The sequence below is a fragment of the Rhinopithecus roxellana genome, chromosome 17 (genome assembly GCF_007565055.1).
Source record: "Rhinopithecus roxellana isolate Shanxi Qingling chromosome 17, ASM756505v1, whole genome shotgun sequence".
Taxonomy (NCBI): domain Eukaryota; kingdom Metazoa; phylum Chordata; class Mammalia; order Primates; family Cercopithecidae; genus Rhinopithecus; species Rhinopithecus roxellana.
The window spans coordinates 53,205,858-53,223,467 of record NC_044565.1 but is presented as its reverse complement, the minus strand read 5'-3'; the positions used below and the strand labels follow the sequence as shown (position 1 = coordinate 53,223,467).

The following is a 17,610-nucleotide window of genomic DNA, read 5'->3' as shown; positions in this document are numbered from 1 at the left end:
CTTTGGCCCTGACTTTGTGGTCGCATGTGTGGGTTTGTGAGTGGAACCTTCAGCTTTAAGTTGGAAACCATGGCTGTGGAGAGCTGGACTTTAGGCTGGGGAGGTCACGTCCCTACCTTATGTGGTGGGGCCCCCGAGTCCCTACCATTCTCTTCCCTGTGCCCTGCCAGGTCTGTAGCCCACACTATGGGGGCCGTGGGGTGGGCTCCAGGGTCCTTTCTGGATGCTGCCTTTCCCAGGTGCTGTTGGGAGGGCCCTTCCCAGCCTTCCACGTCCTGGGTCCCCTGGATATGCCTCGTTTCCCACAGGCTGGGAAGTGGGGCAGATCTGAGTGTGCTGTGGGTCAGCTATGCTGTGTGATGGGTCACCTGTCCTTCCAAGCCTTGGCCTCCTGGTCCGTGAGGTTGGGGAGGCAATGCCAGCTTTGGGTTCTGTGGGGATGCAATGGTGGCACCAGGAGTGGGCACATGGTGACCGGGGACCCAGCCCCTGCTCCCGGCTCTGGGACAGTGACTTACAAAGCACTAACCCTGTGCAGGCAGTGAGCCCAACCAGGGAGCAGATCAGGTGTCCGTCCAGCACGTGCCCCGCGAGTCTGCAAGTGAGAGGTGAGCACCAGGGGTGAGGAACGGTTTAGAAGGATTCAGGATGCCCAGTGTGTCAGAAATTGGGTTACTCAATGGAGAAAACGATGTGTGTCAGCAGACTTCATCCCTGCCAGCCACAGCATATGCTGTAGCACCCCAGGGCCGCTGGAGGTCAGAGAGGAGAGGCAGCGTGCAGGGCAGTACCGCTGGAGGTCAGAGAGGAGAGGCAGCGTGCAGTGCAGTGCCGCTGGAGGTCAGAGAGGAGAGGCAGCGTGCAGTGCAGTGCCGCTGGAGGTCAGAGAGGAGAGGCAGCGTGCAGTGCAGTACAGCTGGAGGTCAGAGAGGAGAGGCAGCGTGCAGTGCAGTGCCGCTGGAGGTCAGAGAGGAGAGGCAGCGTGCAGTGCAGTGCCGCTGGAGGTCAGAGAGGAGAGGCAGCGTGCAGTGCAGTGCCGCTGGAGGTCAGAGAGGAGAGGCAGCGTGCAGTGCAGTGCCGCTGGAGGTCAGAGAGGAGAGGCAGCGTGCAGTGCAGTGCCGCTGGAGGTCAGAGAGGAGAGGCAGCGTGCAGGGCAGTGCCGCTGGAGGTCAGAGAGGAGAGGCAGCGTGCAGGGCAGTGCCGCTGGAGGTCAGAGAGGAGAGGCAGCGTGCAGGGCAGTGCCGCTGGAGGTCAGAGAGGAGAGGCAGCGTGCAGGGCAGTGCCGCTGGAGGTCAGAGAGGAGAGGCAGCGTGCAGGGCAGTGCCGCTGGAGGTCAGAGAGGAGAGGCAGCGTGCAGTGCAGTGCCGCTGGAGGTCAGAGAGGAGAGGCAGCGTGCAGTGCAGTACAGCTGGAGGTCAGAGAGGAGAGGCAGCGTGCAGGGCAGTACAGCTGGAGGTCAGAGAGGAGAGGCAGCGTGCAGTGCAGTGCCGCTGGAGGTCAGAGAGGAGAGGCAGCGTGCAGGGCAGTACAGCTGGAGGTCAGAGAGGAGAGGCAGCGTGCAGGGCAGTGCCGCTGGAGGTCAGAGAGGAGAGGCAGCGTGCAGGGCAGTGCCGCTGGAGGTCAGAGAGGAGAGGCAGCGTGCAGGGCAGTGCCGCTGGAGGTCAGAGAGGAGAGGCAGCGTGCAGGGCAGTGCCGCTGGAGGTCAGAGAGGAGAGGCAGCGTGCAGGGCAGTGCCTACTTCTAAGGAAACAGACACATACGTAGTCACCATTCATTCATTAGACAAACAGCTGTTGAGAATCTGCCGGGCAGGCTCCTGGCTGGGATGAAGAAGCCGTGGTCTGTCTCCTCACAGTCCCGCCATTCAGCCCAGGACATGGGGTGGCATCTGGTCTGTGAAACACGGGACGCGCTCTCCCCCCGCACCACTTGCATTTTGGATCCTGAAACCTTTGCCGACTCCACATTTGGCTGAAGAATCTTCCTGGGCACATGCGCCAGGCTGCCACTGACTGCTGGTGGTGCTTGAATGACATTTATTTGTCATTCCAGGCCTAATAATAATATATCATCTTTACAGTTAGAGAGAATGACAACTCCTTTTAATGGGAAAAAAGCAGTCTTTTTTTTAGTGGTTAAAAAAATGACTGTAGGTGGGAAAACATTTATCCGTATTAACAAATGTGTTGCCCGGAAATGTGAAAGGTCGTAGTTCTTCTTATAGGTTTTATCAAATTAAATTTTTTTTTCCTTTTTTTTTTCCTTTTTGCGATGGAGTTTCTCTCTTGTTGCCCAGGCTGGAGTGCAGTGGTACGACCTTGGCTCATGGCAGCCTCTGCCTCCCAGGTTCAAACGATTCTCCTGCCTCAGCCTCCCAAGTAGCTGAGATTACAGGCAGGCACCACCATGCCTGGCTAATTTTTGTATTTTTAGTAGAGACGGGGTTTCACCGTGTTGTCCAGGCTGGTCTTGAACTCCCACCCGCTTCGGCCTCCCAAAATGCTGGGATTGCAGGTGTGAGCCACCACGCCTGGCCTATCAAATTAATTTAAAAATCATTTACTGCCATTCTTTAAAACAACACTGGTAAAGCCAGTAATGGGGCCTGAATAACATGCGCTGTGGGAGGTTTGCTCTTCTGGCATCTGACGGCCTGGTGCCGTCTCCCCTTGTGTAGAACGAGCCAAGCAGGCTGAGGTCTCGGCTTCCTCCTCTCTGACTTCCCATGGCCCTGGGGTGCCGTGGCACTTGCTGTGGCCGGCAGGGATGTGAAGTCGCTGGCACACGAGTTTGTTCAGCCTTAGAAGCCAGTGGCACGACAGTCAAGCACTGTCCACGGATCTTCCTCAACTGGCTGTAAATATGTTGAAATACCTTAGGTTCTCCATAAAATAACTGGCATGTGCCTTCCTAGCTGGGTGGGAAATGACCCCAAATGCAATCTAGGTAAAAGATTTTTGTTCGTAGATTTGTACATGATTTGCAGGGAAGCCAGGCAAATAGTAAATGCCAGCCATGTTTTGTTTCTTTGAGCAAGGAGAGAGCTGTGTTGTGATAATGGTGGGAAGTGAGCCAGCGGTTGAAATGTTAGCCTCTCCTGGCAGAGAAATAACTTGTCATTAGAACTATGTAGTCAATCTTCTGAAAATGAAAAGGATGTGGGAAAAATTCATTGCGCTCACTGGGTCTACATTACAAAATGCACAGTGCTGAGTGGGGAGGTGTACAGAAATCCTGCTCTGGGGTCATTACCTGCAGGAACATACATCTTTGTGACCCCTGGGACCAGTGGACAATGAACACTTCAAACTCTGCCAAATTGGCCAGGTGCAGTGGCTCACGCCTGTGATCCTGGCACTTTGGGAAGCTGAGATGGGAGGATGACTTGAGCCCAGGAGCTTGAGACTACCCAGGGCAACATAGTAAGACCCCATCTCTGGAAACAATAACAACAACAACAACAACAACAACAAGAAAACAAACAGCCCTGCCAAATTGTGAACAGTGCTTGAAAACAGCCTTGGTTCTTAAGATGCATGGACAGGGCAAGTCTGCAAGGCGGAGGCGACGGGGACCGCAGAGAAACCAGGGCAGCCGCGCCGTGGATGGTAGGCCTCTGTACTCTCTGGTCTTCAATGCTGCTAGTCCCGAGCCAGAGATTAAAATACTTTTTCTCGTGACAACCAGCACGGTGTCTTCCAGGGCATATTTTGTTCAATCCTCATCAGAGCTGAGGAGGGCCAGGCTGGGAGGGCTTACGCTGGGTTTTGCGCAGGAAGGAAAGCAGTGTCTGACTCCAAGTTTGGGCTCCCCACACTGCAGGCACAGCCCTGAGGCATTTGGGGTACCTGCTGCCCAGCGCTGGCTGAAATGCGCCGGGCCCTGTTCAACTGCAGACACAGGTCCATTAAGCAGAGCCCTTGGGAGATGGCGTTTAAGTGGATTTTGTGATTAGCTGAGATATATGAAGAAAGTCCATGTTCAGTCCTCTTTAGAAAGCCTCGCTGTTTGTAATGACTTACTATTTCTTTCTTTGCTGCTTTAGTAACGAGAGTTTGTCGGACACAGCGTAGTGTGTGGTGCTTTTCAGAGTCCTTCCCTGCCTCCAGTTGTTACTATGAACTATTTTTCTTTTCTTTGATTTTTGTTTTTTTTGTTTTTTTGCTTTTTTAGAGACAGGATCTTGCTGTGTCACCCAGGCTGGAGTGCAGGGGTGCAATTAACTGCAGCCTCCAACTTCTGGGCTGAAGAGCTCCTCCCACCTCAGCTTCCTGAGTCGCTGGGACTGCAGGTGCACAGCAACACACCCTGCTAATTTTTTTTTTTGAGACAGAGTTTCACTCTTGTTGCCCAGGCTGGAGTGCAATAGCGTGATCTCGGCTCATCGCAACCTCTGCCTCCTGGGTTCAAGTGATTCTCCTGCCTCAGCCTTCAGAGTAGCTGAGATTACAGGCACCCACTACCACATCCGGCTAATTTTTGTATTTTTGGTAGAGACGGGGTTTTACCATGTTGACCAGGCTGGTCTCGAACTCTTGACTTCAGGTGATCCACCCGTCTTGGCCTCCCAAAGTGCTCGGATTACAGGTGTGAGCCACCATGCCTGGCCCCTGCTAATTTTTTTGTAGAGATGGAGTCTTGCTATGTTGCCCAGGCTTCCTTTAAGTGATCCTCCTGCCTTGACCTCCCAAAGTGCTGGGATCACAGGCACGAGTCACTCTACCTGGCCAACAAGTTTTCAAAAATCAGATTAGAGACAAGCAGATGGTTGCAGGTGGAGGTTGGTCAGAAGCTATCATGACAAGCTTGTCCTTACTGCTTTGTCTTTAGGAGGAGAGGAGACGAGGGTGAGTAGTCATGCTGGTTAGTGAGTCTCGCTCTGAGGTTTTGACGCCCGAGGAAGGCGTGGTAAAGACACACTGGCATGCCAGCACATCCCAGCTTGGACATGTCACTTGATTCTCACAGCTGCGTCTTCACCTGTAGAGTGGACACAGTGCCCGACCCATGGTGAAATTATTATGCAAATAAGTGAATGCCGTGTACAAACTCCAGGAGCTTTCTTGAGCAGTTTGAGAAGAGCTGGCAGACCTGCTTAGTGTTAATTCTCTACGAGTACTGTTGGAGCACTCGCCTTCTTCCTGGTGCTCTGGGGGACCCAGGGTTGGGTGAGATGGAGCTGTGTCTTCTCGGAGCTTTCAGCCTGTGGGAGAGAGAGCAGACGGCTCTCATGTAGGTGGTGTGAAATGCTTTATGAAGGAAACATTCTTCTGCCCTCCTCTCGGCCACAATCACTGTTGGCCTGGTCCATGGCGTGGGTGGTCAAGTTATCCCTATGAGCGCCAGGCATGAAGTCCCTGGGCTGCCTGCTGCCCCAGGCTCACGGCTTGCTTTGCCCAGCCACCTGGCTTTCCGTCAGCCCTTCCAGCCCTTCCCCCTCATCTGTGCACCTGCTGACCCTGTCCTCGGAACACTTCTTACTCTGTGCATGGCTACCCTGCTCAGCAGCTCAGCCTGAGAGCCACCCCTCAGAGGGGCTTTTCGGATCTTGCTGTCTAAATGATGGCTCCTTTGTTGAGGTGATTGCCTCATTTTATTCTTGCGTCCCATGTTGCTAATGAGAATTCTTATGTCAATCTGATTCTCATTCACAGGCATGCAGTCTATAAAACTGTTTTCCCCTCCTGGGTAGCTGACAGAATTTTCTCTTTATTCTCAGTGTCCTGCGGTGTCGCTCTGACATATCTGAGTTACTTCTCTCTAATTTTCCCCATGTGGTTCTCTGCAGGCCCTTTCACAGCATTCTTTCATGGCTTTCCTTAGTACTGGGCAATCGCAGCTACTGAATCTTCCCAGCCGTGAAGGCTTTGTTCCTCTCCTTCCGGAAATGCTATAAGATGGCCATTGGCATTTGTAAGTTTTTCCTTCAACTCTCAACTTCATAACTTCAAAACAAACAAACGACACCTGCATTTCTTACTAGTACTGCCCTGTGAACGATGCTTCCTCCTCACCCCTGGCTTCACGAGGCCTCTTCGTCCTTGGCCACTGGGGACTCGCCTTTCTGCGGAGTGGCTGCCGCACAACATCTCTGCTCGGCTCTTTCCGCCGCAGTGTGCTGTTGTTCACGGACTGGCCTCTCCCTTGTTATGAGGACCTCAGTTCACCGATTGCACAGTCAACCTCCACCTTTCCGTCTCCTCTGTTCTTTCTTCTGCACGATGCTGGTACCCCTGAAACCTCTGGGGATTCTTAATGCTGAGTTTATCTTGTTAGTGGATATTTCTTGCTAAACTGTCAACACTTCTCTTTTCTTCTTACAAGCTAGGAAAGCAAACTTGAGAACTACTTGGAGCCTCAGGGCAGCGTGTGAGTGTCCACCGTGGGGCAGCCCAGGGGCAGCCCACAGGCTTTTCAGCAGGTGGCCCTGGGGACAGGGGCTGGGGCATGGGGGTGATGTGGGGATGTGCCAGCCGCCGTCGCTGTGCTTTTCTCTTTGTTACTTGGATTTAAATGGAATGTCCCCTCCGTGAGGCCAGATAATCGGCTTTGGGGATTTTGTGGAGGGATCTGTAATCTCAGGTGAGCCTCTCTCCAAGACAAGGTGCAAATGGAGAGTTATAGAGAAGCAAAGTTTATGTGAACGCTGGCACGATTGTGCAGAGAGGGAAGGTGAATTTGTAGCATGTCAGTGCACACACATGCACACCTACGCACGCACACACACATGCACACCTACGCTCACACACATACACACATGCACCCACACACACACCTATGCACATGCACACACACGCACACAGATGCACACACGCAGACGTGCACACACACGCACGCACAGATGCACACGCACATGTGTACACACACACGCGCACACGCGCACATGCTCCCTCTCTGCAGCCATTCAGAGGAGGGATAGTGCAACAGGTAAGAAATGCGGCCTCATAAAAATGACTACAGAGCCGAATCCCAGCCAGCAGATCAGAGTGGTCCTGTTGAGAGAATCCAGAAGAGCCTCCAGGAGAACCAGGTGAGAAAGCGGACCCTGGACGGAGCCGGCTAACCAGGCAGGCTGGGCAGAGGGCACAGAGTAGGGGATGACCGGGATCCGAGGTAGAGACTACACTGAGGAGGGGCTCAAGTACTGGGCGTCATTGATTGCTACATCCAGAGACATAATGGAATTCCATGTGTTTCAGGACAGTGGTTTTGGTGTGGATTAGAGTGCGGGGAGCAGACTGGAGCGGAGGGGTTGGTGCCCACAGGCCTTGCTGAGGCCCCGGGCTCACTGCGCACATCTCTGAACTGTGCCTTGTAGGGTGTCTCCACCCGTGATTCACCCTCTGTCTCCTGCACCTGCTGAGCCCCGGAAGTGGGTGGACGTGCCCACCTGGTCACAGGCAGCCCCCACGGTGGAGGCCCTGGCTGAGCAGGAGCCTGTGCCTGGGGGACTCACGCTGACAGGGCCAGGGGGGCACTGACATAGTGCCCGAGGTCATCCTTCCCCGAGTACCAAGCAGACGAAGCGCCGGGAGAGGTCGGGGTGTCGCTTCCCGTGGGGGGCACCTGGAGATGCTGCTGCCCTTCTCATTGGTGTTAGGGTGGGGGAGAGCTGGCATTTAGATGGGGCACTGTGTGCCCAGGGACAGACTGGGAGCCCACCAAGACGGGGAACTGGTGAGAGAAACACGCCCTTTCTAAGGGAGAAGGTAGGGCAGGGAGAGAAATAGGCCTAAAAACAGAATCAGGGGCACCCAGCGTAGGGGCTGGGCTGCAGGCAGCGGGGGAGGGCGTGGGGAGAAGGGGCCTGGGTGCCTGCAGGGACCCAGGGAGAGTCCTTCTAACTGTTCTTCCTCCACAGATCACTCTGGGACGCTGTGCTGGCCAGACAAGCTGCTAAATGGATGTGACTTCTTCCACAGGGGATGCGGGAGAGAAGGGAGACAAAGGCGCCCCAGGACGGCCTGGAAGAGTCGGCCCCACGGGAGAAAAAGGTACCTGCAGCCCTGGGCCGGCCCTCAGAGCTCTGAGGATGGAGGCACCACTTCTGCTAGAGCCAGGTGGGGAGGTGGGGGTGGTGGTTCCAGAGAGGACAGGCCCTGCCTTCTGGGTCCCAGGGAGGCAGACGGCACGGGGCTTGGCTTGGGAGCAAGGAGGGGAGAATGCTCCTTCAGCAGTGCTCCGTGTGCTGACCTGTGCGGCCCCAGGAGAGAAAGTGTGTCCTGGAACTCAGCAGAGGCTCCTGGGCTCTCTAAGCCTCATCTGTGAGATGGGAATAACAGCTTCCAGATCATCTGTGAGCGCTAAGTGGATCAGTGTCGTTATGAAGACACTGTGTGGCAGGGTACACAGATAGGACCCTCATCACTGTGCATCTGTCTCCTTCTAAAGTCGGATGATCTGCCTGCCTTGTGGGACTGTGCCGAGGCTCATGAGAGCCAGATCATACATGTAAAGGAAATGTATCATGTGTAAAGTAGCTGCACAGTACATGGCAGGGGTTAAACACATGGTGGCTATTATCTTTATATACTCCTTGTTAGTACTTTAAATTTTTTTAAATGTTTTTTCTTTTTCTTTTCTTTTTGTTTTTTTTTGAGACAGAGTCTTGCTCTGTCACCTAGGCTGGAGTGCAGTGGCACAGTCTTGGCTCACTGTAACCTCCACCTCCCAGGTTCAAGCCATTCTCCTGCCTCAACCTGTTGAGTAACTGGCATGTCCTATCATGCCCAGCTAATTTTTTTTTTTTTTTTTTTTTTTGGTATTTTTGGTAGAGACTGGTCTTCACCTTGTTGGCCAGGTTGGTCTCGAACTCCTGGCCTAAAGCAATACATTTTTTTTCCAAGTCATTAAAAATTGTCTCTAGAAGTGCTTTCTCAATATGTATACATCATTCTATGAGAACATATACTACAGTTAGCCAACCCCCCAACCAATCTTTTAACATTGGAGAGTTAAGTTGTTGCCAATTAAAAAAAAATTATTATAACAACACAAAGATGATTAAATATATATTTAAGCCCATACACTGTTTTTGAAATGTTTTTGAGGTGTAATTTTGGACATTCCCATTTTGAGATTACAGTGCAATCAGTTTTGACCATTGCACCCACCTGTACCCTCGTCCTGAGCAAGAGCTAGAACATTCTTGTTTCATTTAGCGTAATGCCCTCTAGGTTCATCCAGGTCACAAATGGTAGAATTTTCTTATATTTCAAGACTGAATAATATTCTGTTATATATATGCCATGTTTTCTTTATCCACTGATTGGTCAACGGATGCTTAGGTTGTTTTCATACGACGGCCGTTGTGAATAATGCTGCAGTCAGCATGAAACTGTAGGGATCTCTTCGAGATCCGATTTCATTCCTCTGGCTGTGAACCCAGTAGTGACATGGCCGGGCCATGTGGTAGTTCTGCTTTTGATGTTTTCAGGGAGCCTCTGTACTGTTTTCCATTCCCAGCAGTGATGTCTAAGGGCTCCCCTTTCTCCACATCTTCTCCAATGCTTACTCTCTTTTGACTTTTTGATACCAGCCATCCTCACAGGCGTGAGGTAATGTCTCATTGTGGCTTTAGTTTCTATTTTCCTAATAATTGATGATGTTGAGCACCTTTCCGTATACCTGTTGGACATCTGTATGTCTTCTTTAGAAAAATGTCCGCCTGTAATCCCAACACTCTGGGAGGCCGAGGCGGGCAGATCACGAGTTCAGGAGATCCAGACCATCCTGGCTAACACGGTGAAACCCTGTCTCTACTAAAAATATGAAAAATTAGCCAGGCATGGTGGTGGGCGCCTGTAGTCCCAGCTACTTGGGAAGCTGAGGCAGGAGAATGGCGTAAACCCGGGAGGCGGAGCTTGCAGTGAGCCGAGATCACGCCACTGCACTCCAGCCAAGGCGACAGAGCGAGACTCCGTCTCAAAAAAAAAAAAAAAAAAGTGTATTCAGATTCTTTGCCCATTTTTAAATTGGGTCATTTGTTTTTTGGCTATTGAGTTGTATGAATTCCTCATATATTTTAGATATTAACCTCTTATCAGATACATGGTTTGCAAATACTGTCTCCCGTTCCATCAGCACCTTTCTGTTTTGTTGGTTGCTTTCTTTGCTGTGCAGAAACTTGTTAGTTGGATAGGTTAGTCCCACTTATTTATTTTTGCTTTTGTTGCCTGTGCTTTTGGGGTCATATAAAAAAAAATCACTGCCAAGACCAATGTCAAGGAACTTTTCCCTTACATTTTCTTTTAGGAGTTCTGTGATTTCAGGTATTACATTTAAGTCTCCTATTCGAGCTGATTTTTATGTATGGTATAAGACAAGGATTCAGTTTTGGTTTTTTTTGCATGTGAATTTTCAGTTTTCCCAATAGCATTGTGTATTCTTTGTGCCTTTGTTGAAGGTTAGTTGACTGTATATGCACGCACGGGCTTATTTGTGTGCTTTCTGTTCTGCTCCATGGTCTGTGTGTCTGTTTTTATGCCAGTGCTCGTTTGAGCAAGTATACTGCTTTGATTACCATCTATCTGTAATATAATTTAAAATCAGGAAGTGTGATGCCTTCAGCTTTGTTTTTCTTGCTGAAGACGGCTTTGGCGATACATGACCTTTTATGGATTCACATGAATTTTAGGATTTTTTTTCCATTTCTGTGAAAAGTGCCTTTGGAATTTTGATAGGGATTGCACTGAATCTGTAGATTGCTTTGGGTAGTGTGGACATTTTGAAACATTAATTCTTTTGATCCATGAACATGAGATTTTTTTCCATTTATTTGTGTCTTCAATGTTTCATAGTTCTCAGTGTACAGGTACACAACTCTTCCTTGGTTGAATTTATTCCTAAATATGTCATTCTGTTTGGTGCTACAGTCAGGGAGACTGTTCTCTTAAATTTCTTCAGGTAGCTCGTTGTTAGTGTATAGAAATGCTGCTGATGTTCGTGTGTTGATTTTGTGTCCTGCAACTTTACTAAATTTGTTTGTTAGTGCTAACCAGTTTTTAATGGAGTCTTTAGGGTTTTATTTATATAAGATTATGCCATCTGCAAACAGAGCCAGCTTTCTCTCTCCCTTTCCAATTTGGATCCCTCCCTCCCTCCCTCCCTCTCTCTCCGTTTCTCTTCCTTTCTTTCTCTCTCTTTCTCCCTTTCCTTTTCTTTCCTTTCCCCTTTCCTTTTCTCTTTCTTGCTTAATTGTTCTGGCTAGGACTTCCAGCCCTATACTGAATACAAGAGGTGAGAATGGGCATCCTTGTCTTGTTTCTGATTTTAGAGTAAAGCTTTCAGCTTTTCACCAGTGAGTATGATGTTAGCTGTGGACCTCTCATATATGGCCTTTATTGTGTTGAGATGGATTCTTTGTATATGTGCTTTCTTGAGTGCTTTTATCATGAAACAACATTGAGTTTTGTCAAATGTTCTTTCTGCATCTACTGATGATAATATGATGTTTATTCTCTATTCTGTTGATGGGATATATCACATTTATTGATTTCTGTATGTTGAACCATCAGCATAAATTTTGCTTGATCATGGTGTATAGTCGCCCTCCTTTTTTTTTTTTTTCTGAGATGGAGTCTTGCTGTGTTGCCCAGGCTGGAGTGCAATGGCACGATCTTGGTTCACTGCAACTTCTGCCTCCTGAGTTCAAACGATTCTCCTGCCTCAGCCTCCCGAGTAGCTGGGATTACAGGCATGCACCACCATGCCCAGCTAATTTTTGTATTTTTAATAGAAATGAGGTTTCACCATGTTGGCCAGGCTGGTCTTGAACTCCTGACCTTAGGTGATCCACCTGCCTTGACCTCCCAAAGTGCTGGGATTACAGGCATGAGCCACTGTGCCTGGCCATGTATAATCCTTTTAATGTGCTGTTAAATTTAGTTTGCTAGGTTGTGTTGAGGATTTTTGCATCTATGTTCATCAGGGTTATTGGCCTGTAATTTTTTTTTCTTCTACTGTCCTCTTCTGGCTTTGGTATCAGGGTAATGCTAGCTTTGTAAAGCTAGTTCAGAAGTGGTCTCTCCTCTTCAGTTTTTTGTAAGATTTTAGAAGGATTGGTATTCATTCTTATTTAAATTTTTGGTAAAGTTTGGCATGAGGATACCAGGTCCTGGACTTTTCTTCGATTGGAGATTTTTGACTACAGAATCAGTCTCGTTACTAATCTGTTCAAATTTATTATTTTTTCATTATTCAGTCTTGGTGGGTTGTATGTTTCTAGGAATTTGTCCATTTCTTGTAGGTTATTCAAACTTTTGATGTATAATTATTCATATTAGTCTCTTATGACCCTTCATATTTCTGTGGTATCAGTTGTCATTTCTCCATTGCATTTCCGATTTTATTTGAGTTATCTCTTTTTTCTTAGTCTAGCTAAGGTTTTGTCAATTTTTTTTTTTTTTTTTCTTTTTCAAAAAGCAACTCAGTTGTGTCGCTTTGCTTCGCTCTTCTAGTCTCTATTTGATTATTTCTCGTCGGATCTTTGTTTTTTCCTTACTTCTAACTTTGGGCTTCGTTTGTTTGTCTTTTTCTAGTCCCTTATGGTGTAAAGTTAGATTGTTTATTTGTAATCTTTCTTTTCCTTTCATGTAGGTATTGTTATAAACTTTCCTCTTAGAATATCTTTTTGCTGTATCCCATAAGTTTTTGTATGCTGTGTTTTCATTTTCATTTGTTTCAAGATATTTTTTGATTTCTTTTTTGACTCGTTGATTGTTCAGGAATGTCTTGTTTAATTTTCTCGTATTTGTGAATTTTCCAGTTTTTCTTCTCTTGCTGATTCCTAGTTTTATACTGTTGTGGTTAGAAGAGATGCTTGATATGATTTCAGTCTCCTTGAATTTGTTAAAACTTGTTTTGTGGCCTAATGTATGATGTATCTCGAAGAATGTTCCGTGTGCACTGGAGAGGAACGTGTTTTCTGCAGCTGTTGGATGGAGTGTTCTCTGTATGTCTGTTAGCTCCATTCGGTCTAAAGTGTAGTTTATGTACAGTGTTTTCATATTGATTTTCTGTCTGGGTGATCTTTCCATTGTTGAAAGTATTAGCCGGGCGCGGTGGCTCAAGCCTGTAATCCCAGCACTTTGGGAGGCCGAGGCGGGTGGATCACGAGGTCAGGAGAACAAGACCATCCTGGCTAACATGGTGAAACCCCGTCTCTACTAAAAATACAAAAAACTAGCCGGGCGTGGCGGCGGTCGCCTGTAGTCCCAGCTACTCGGAGGCTGAGGCAGGAGAATGGCGTGAACCTGGGAGGCAGAGATTGCAGTGAGCCGAGATCGCGCCACTGCACTCCAGCCTGGGAGACACGGCGAGACTCCTTCTCAAAAAAAAAAAAAAAAAAAAAAAAATGAGGTATTGATGTCCTCTACTATTAGCTAATGTTTGCTACCTATTTTCCCTTCAGATCTGTTAATATTTGCTTTACATATTTAGGTGCTCCAGTGTTGAATGTGTATATATTTGTAATGATTATGTTTTCTTGATGAATTCACTCTTTATCATTATATAAAAGCCTTTTTTTTACTCTTGGCTACAGTTTTTGACATAGTCTATTTTGTCTGATATAAAATAAATATAGCTACTCCTATTCTGTTTTGGTTTCAATTTGTGTGGAATATCTTTTTCCATCCCTTCATTTTTAGTCTATGTGTGACCTTAAAGCTGAAGTGTGTCTTTTGTAGGCAGTGTATATAGTTGGGTCTTCTTTTCATTTTTATTTTTTATTAAGCTGCTCTATGTCTTTTGATTGGATAATTTAATCTATTTACATTTAAAGTGATTATTGATAGCTAAGGATTTGCCATTGCCATTTTGTTAATTGTTTTCTGGTCACTTGGTAGATCCTTTGTTCCTTTCTTCCTGTCTTGCTGTTTTCCTTTGTTGTTTGATACTTTTCTTTAGTAGTGTGCTTTGATTCCTTTTTCTTTCTTTTGTGTATGTACTAGATTTTTTATGTATGGTTACCACAAGGCTTATATAAAACATTTTATAGTTATAACAGTCTATGCTAAACTGATAACTTTGATCACACACAAAACTCTACACTTTTACACCCACCCCCCATTTTATGTTTTTGATATCACAATTTACATCTTTTATATTGTACATCTATTAACAAATTATTGGACCAGGTACAGTGGCTCACACCTGTAATCCTGGCACTTTGGGAGGCCAAGGCGGGTGGATCACGAGGTCAGGAGTTCAAGACCACCCTGGCCAGCATGGTGAAACTTCATCTTTACTAAAAATACAAAAATTAGCCAGGTGTGGTGATGTGCACCTGTAGTCCCAGCTACTCAGAAGGCTGAGGCAGGAGAATCACTTGAACCCGGAAGGTGGGGCTTGCAGTGAACTGAGATTGCACCACTGTACTCCAACCTGGGCGACAGAGTGAGACTCCATCTCAAAAAAAGATAAATAAATAAAATATATTAGCTGGGTGTGGTGGCACCTGCCTGTAGTCACGGCTGAGGCAGGAGGATTGTTTGAGCCCAGGATCTGGAGGCTGCAGTGAGAGAGTGAAACCCTGTCTCTAAAAACAAACAACAACACAACAAATTATTGTGGCTATGGTTATTTTTAATATCTTTGTCTTTTAACCCTTATACGAGAGTTATATATGATTTACACATAACCATTACACCATCAGAGTATTCTGAATTTGACTATTGTTATCATTTGAATGTTTGCCCCCTCTAAAACTCACACTGAAACTTGAAAAAGCCAGGTGGCCTCTCTCATGAGCCCCCTTACTGTATGATGCCCTGTGCTACCTCAAGACTCTGCAGAGAGTCCTCATCAGATGTGGCCTCTTGACCTTGGATTACCCAGCCTCTGGAACCGTAAAAATAATTTCTTTTCTTTGTAAATTACCCAGTCACAGATATTCGGTAATGGCAACAGAAAACAGACTAAGACAAGTATATAGTTTTATCAGTTATCTCTACACTTTTAAATGTTTTCATGTTACTAATGAGCATCCTTTTGTTTCAGCTTGAAGAACTTTACCTTTCTTGTAAGGGAAGTCTAGTGGTGGGGAACTTCTTTAGCTTTTGTGTATCTGGGAGACTCTTTATGTTTCCTTTATTTCTGAAGGATGGCTTTGCATAATCTCATTGCCAGTTTTTTTCTTTCAGTACTTTGAATATATGATCCCACTTTGTCCTGGTCTGCAAGTTTTCTGCTTAGAAGTCTGCTGATAGCCTTATAAGGGTTCTCTTGGATGTGATGAGTTTCTTTTCTCTTTCTGCTTTCAAAATTCTCTTCTTGTCTTTGATTTATGGTAGTTTGATTATAATGTGTCTTGGTGAAGTTTTCTGTGGGTTGAACCTATTTGGAGACTTTAAATTTCATGTACCTTGATGTCCACATCACTCCCAAGTTTGGAAAGGTTTTTAGGCATTAATTCTTTAAATAAGCTTTCTATTACCTTCTCTCTATATTCTCCTAATGCAACTTCCATAATGTGAATGTTAGCTTTCTTGATGGTATCCTTTAGATCTCATAGGCTTTCTTAATTTCTTTTAATGCCTTTTTTCTTTTTTCCTCTCTGATTGGATATTCTTAAATGACCTGTCATCAAGCTCACATGTTCTTTCTTTTCTTTTGTTCTGTTCTGCTGTTGATGCTCTCTACTGCGTTTTAAATTTTATTCATTCTGTTCTTCAGCTTTAGAGTTTCGTTTGGTTCTTTCTTAAAAAAAAATCTCTATCTCTTCACTGAATTCCTCATTTTTAATGTATTCTTTTTCTAATTTTGTTGAGTTGTGTGTCTATGTTCTCTTGTATCTCATGGAGCTTCCTTAAAGTGATTATTTTTAGTTCTTTGTTAGGCAATTTGTAGATCTCCATTTCTTTGGGATTGGTTTACTAGAGTATTATTGTGTTCCTTTGGTAGTGTCATGTTTCCTTGATATTTTATATTCCTTGAAGTCTTGCATTACTGTTTTTTCATTTGAAAAAGCAGTCACCTCCTCTAGTTTTTATGACTTTTCCTGGGAGAGAAATTTCTTTACTAAACAGCCTGGCTAGGGATTCTGAGGCTCTCTCAGTCCATTTCTAGGGAGGCACCTGCTCCACACCTTTTGCTTCTCTTGGAGAGGGGTGAACTTTTTAAGAGTATATGCCTTTTCTTGATCCCACAAAGCCAGTCGAGGTGCTATGAGCCTCTCATTAGTTTCCCCTAGGGCAGTGCTCTGAAGTGCTCAAGTTCTTGTGCCTTCTCCCCATCCCACACAGTCAAGCTTATCTGTCTGTGTGAGATGCTTGCACTTGCCATCTGTGGGGGTGCCTTTGGGGAGCTGGTGGAGGGATGGGTGAAGCATGTGAGCATTTGGGTGCCCGTGGACGAGTTGGGATGGTTCACAGGAAAGGCGTCTCAATTGGCTTGTTGGGGGGCTTCCTAATAAAATCTGCAGAGCAATTATTAAGGTCCATGGCCTTTCTTCCCAGCTCCCAGTCTCTCCCAACTTCTCTTCCATGTCAGTCACCTCGGTATTGTAGGTGAGACAAGAAAGAAGCAGACCTTTCTGGGCAGCATCCTGCATGTCTGGGGAAGCTGGAAGCTCACTGACTACACTTTCACTTACTCCAGTGGGAGAAATCATGGGCCAAGGGGGTCTCCCTGGGCGCTGAGCTATGTTTCCTGGGGAAAGGGTCACATGGGTAAAACGAAACTGTTCTTACCCTCATCAGTGCATCTGTTGGAGTTTTTTCTCTAACAGTGTGCTGGAACTTCTCTACTGGACTTCAGACTCCTACAAAGACACTCGTGTTCGTGGGGACTTGTCAAAATGGCAGCTTCTTTGGGGGGACTATGGTAGAAAGCCATCCTCCTAAGGTCACCCACGTGTGCATGTCTTGTCTTCCTTATTAGATTATACATTTCTCAAGGGTAGGGATTTGTGGATCACACTGCCAGCTGGCGAGTAAGTGGTTCAAAGTCCCCAACATAGTAGTTATTCCTAAGTATTAGATTGATAGACTTACAGAGGGTCTTGAAACGTACATTGACTACCCCAGAGATATGGGGTTATCGTCTGATAGACTCTTTTCATTTCTACCTTTCAAAGAATCGTAATAAAAGGATCCACAAACACAATGACTTGCTGATCCAAGGGTGCAAGGATTCTCTATTAAAACCTCTGAGGAATTCCCTTCTCCCTCCCTCTTTTCTTCCTTCCTTCTCCTACTTAGAAGTGGCAGCAGGCTTTTTCAGGCTCCGAGGCATGTCCCCACTGATGTTCAGTTGTGAGCCAGGCTTCCATGCTCAAGCAGGCCTCAGGTCCCTGCTGAGGGGTGGGCACAGATGGAGGGTGAGCCTGAGGCAGGATGTGCAGGAGAGCAACTGCTGAGACAGCGTTCTTGGCTGCCTTGTGGTGGGTGTGGGGCCATGGACCCAGCCCAGGGTGGGGGTTGGGGAAGGCACTCGGGAGGCTACTGGTAATTCAAGGTTTCTGAAATCTGGAGACGGGGAGGGCTAGGAGTCCATAAATGGATGTGGTGTTTGGCATCCCAGGGAGTCAGCTTAGGGCAGTGGCATTTAGCACTCAAGGGTCTACGCTATACCTCAGCTTGGACCCATGACTTTGCAAAGTTTTCTTTT

The 17,610-nt window shown here is 47.0% G+C and overlaps 1 protein-coding gene across 4 annotated transcripts in view; it reads left to right on the top strand.

The window, feature by feature from the left end:
- Nucleotides 1–17,610, top strand: part of COLEC11 (collectin subfamily member 11) — a 49,677-nt gene that overhangs the window by 10,633 nt on the left and 21,434 nt on the right. For 3 of the 4 annotated variants that reach the window (XM_010357912.2, XM_010357914.2, XM_010357913.2), the window contains exon 3: nt 7,923–7,994. In XM_010357912.2, coding sequence (XP_010356214.1) covers nt 7,923–7,994 — 72 coding nt within the window. Of the gene's footprint in view, nt 1–7,861; nt 7,995–17,610 lie in introns of all 4 variants that reach the window. The other variant, XM_030921815.1, reaches the window with a different exon arrangement.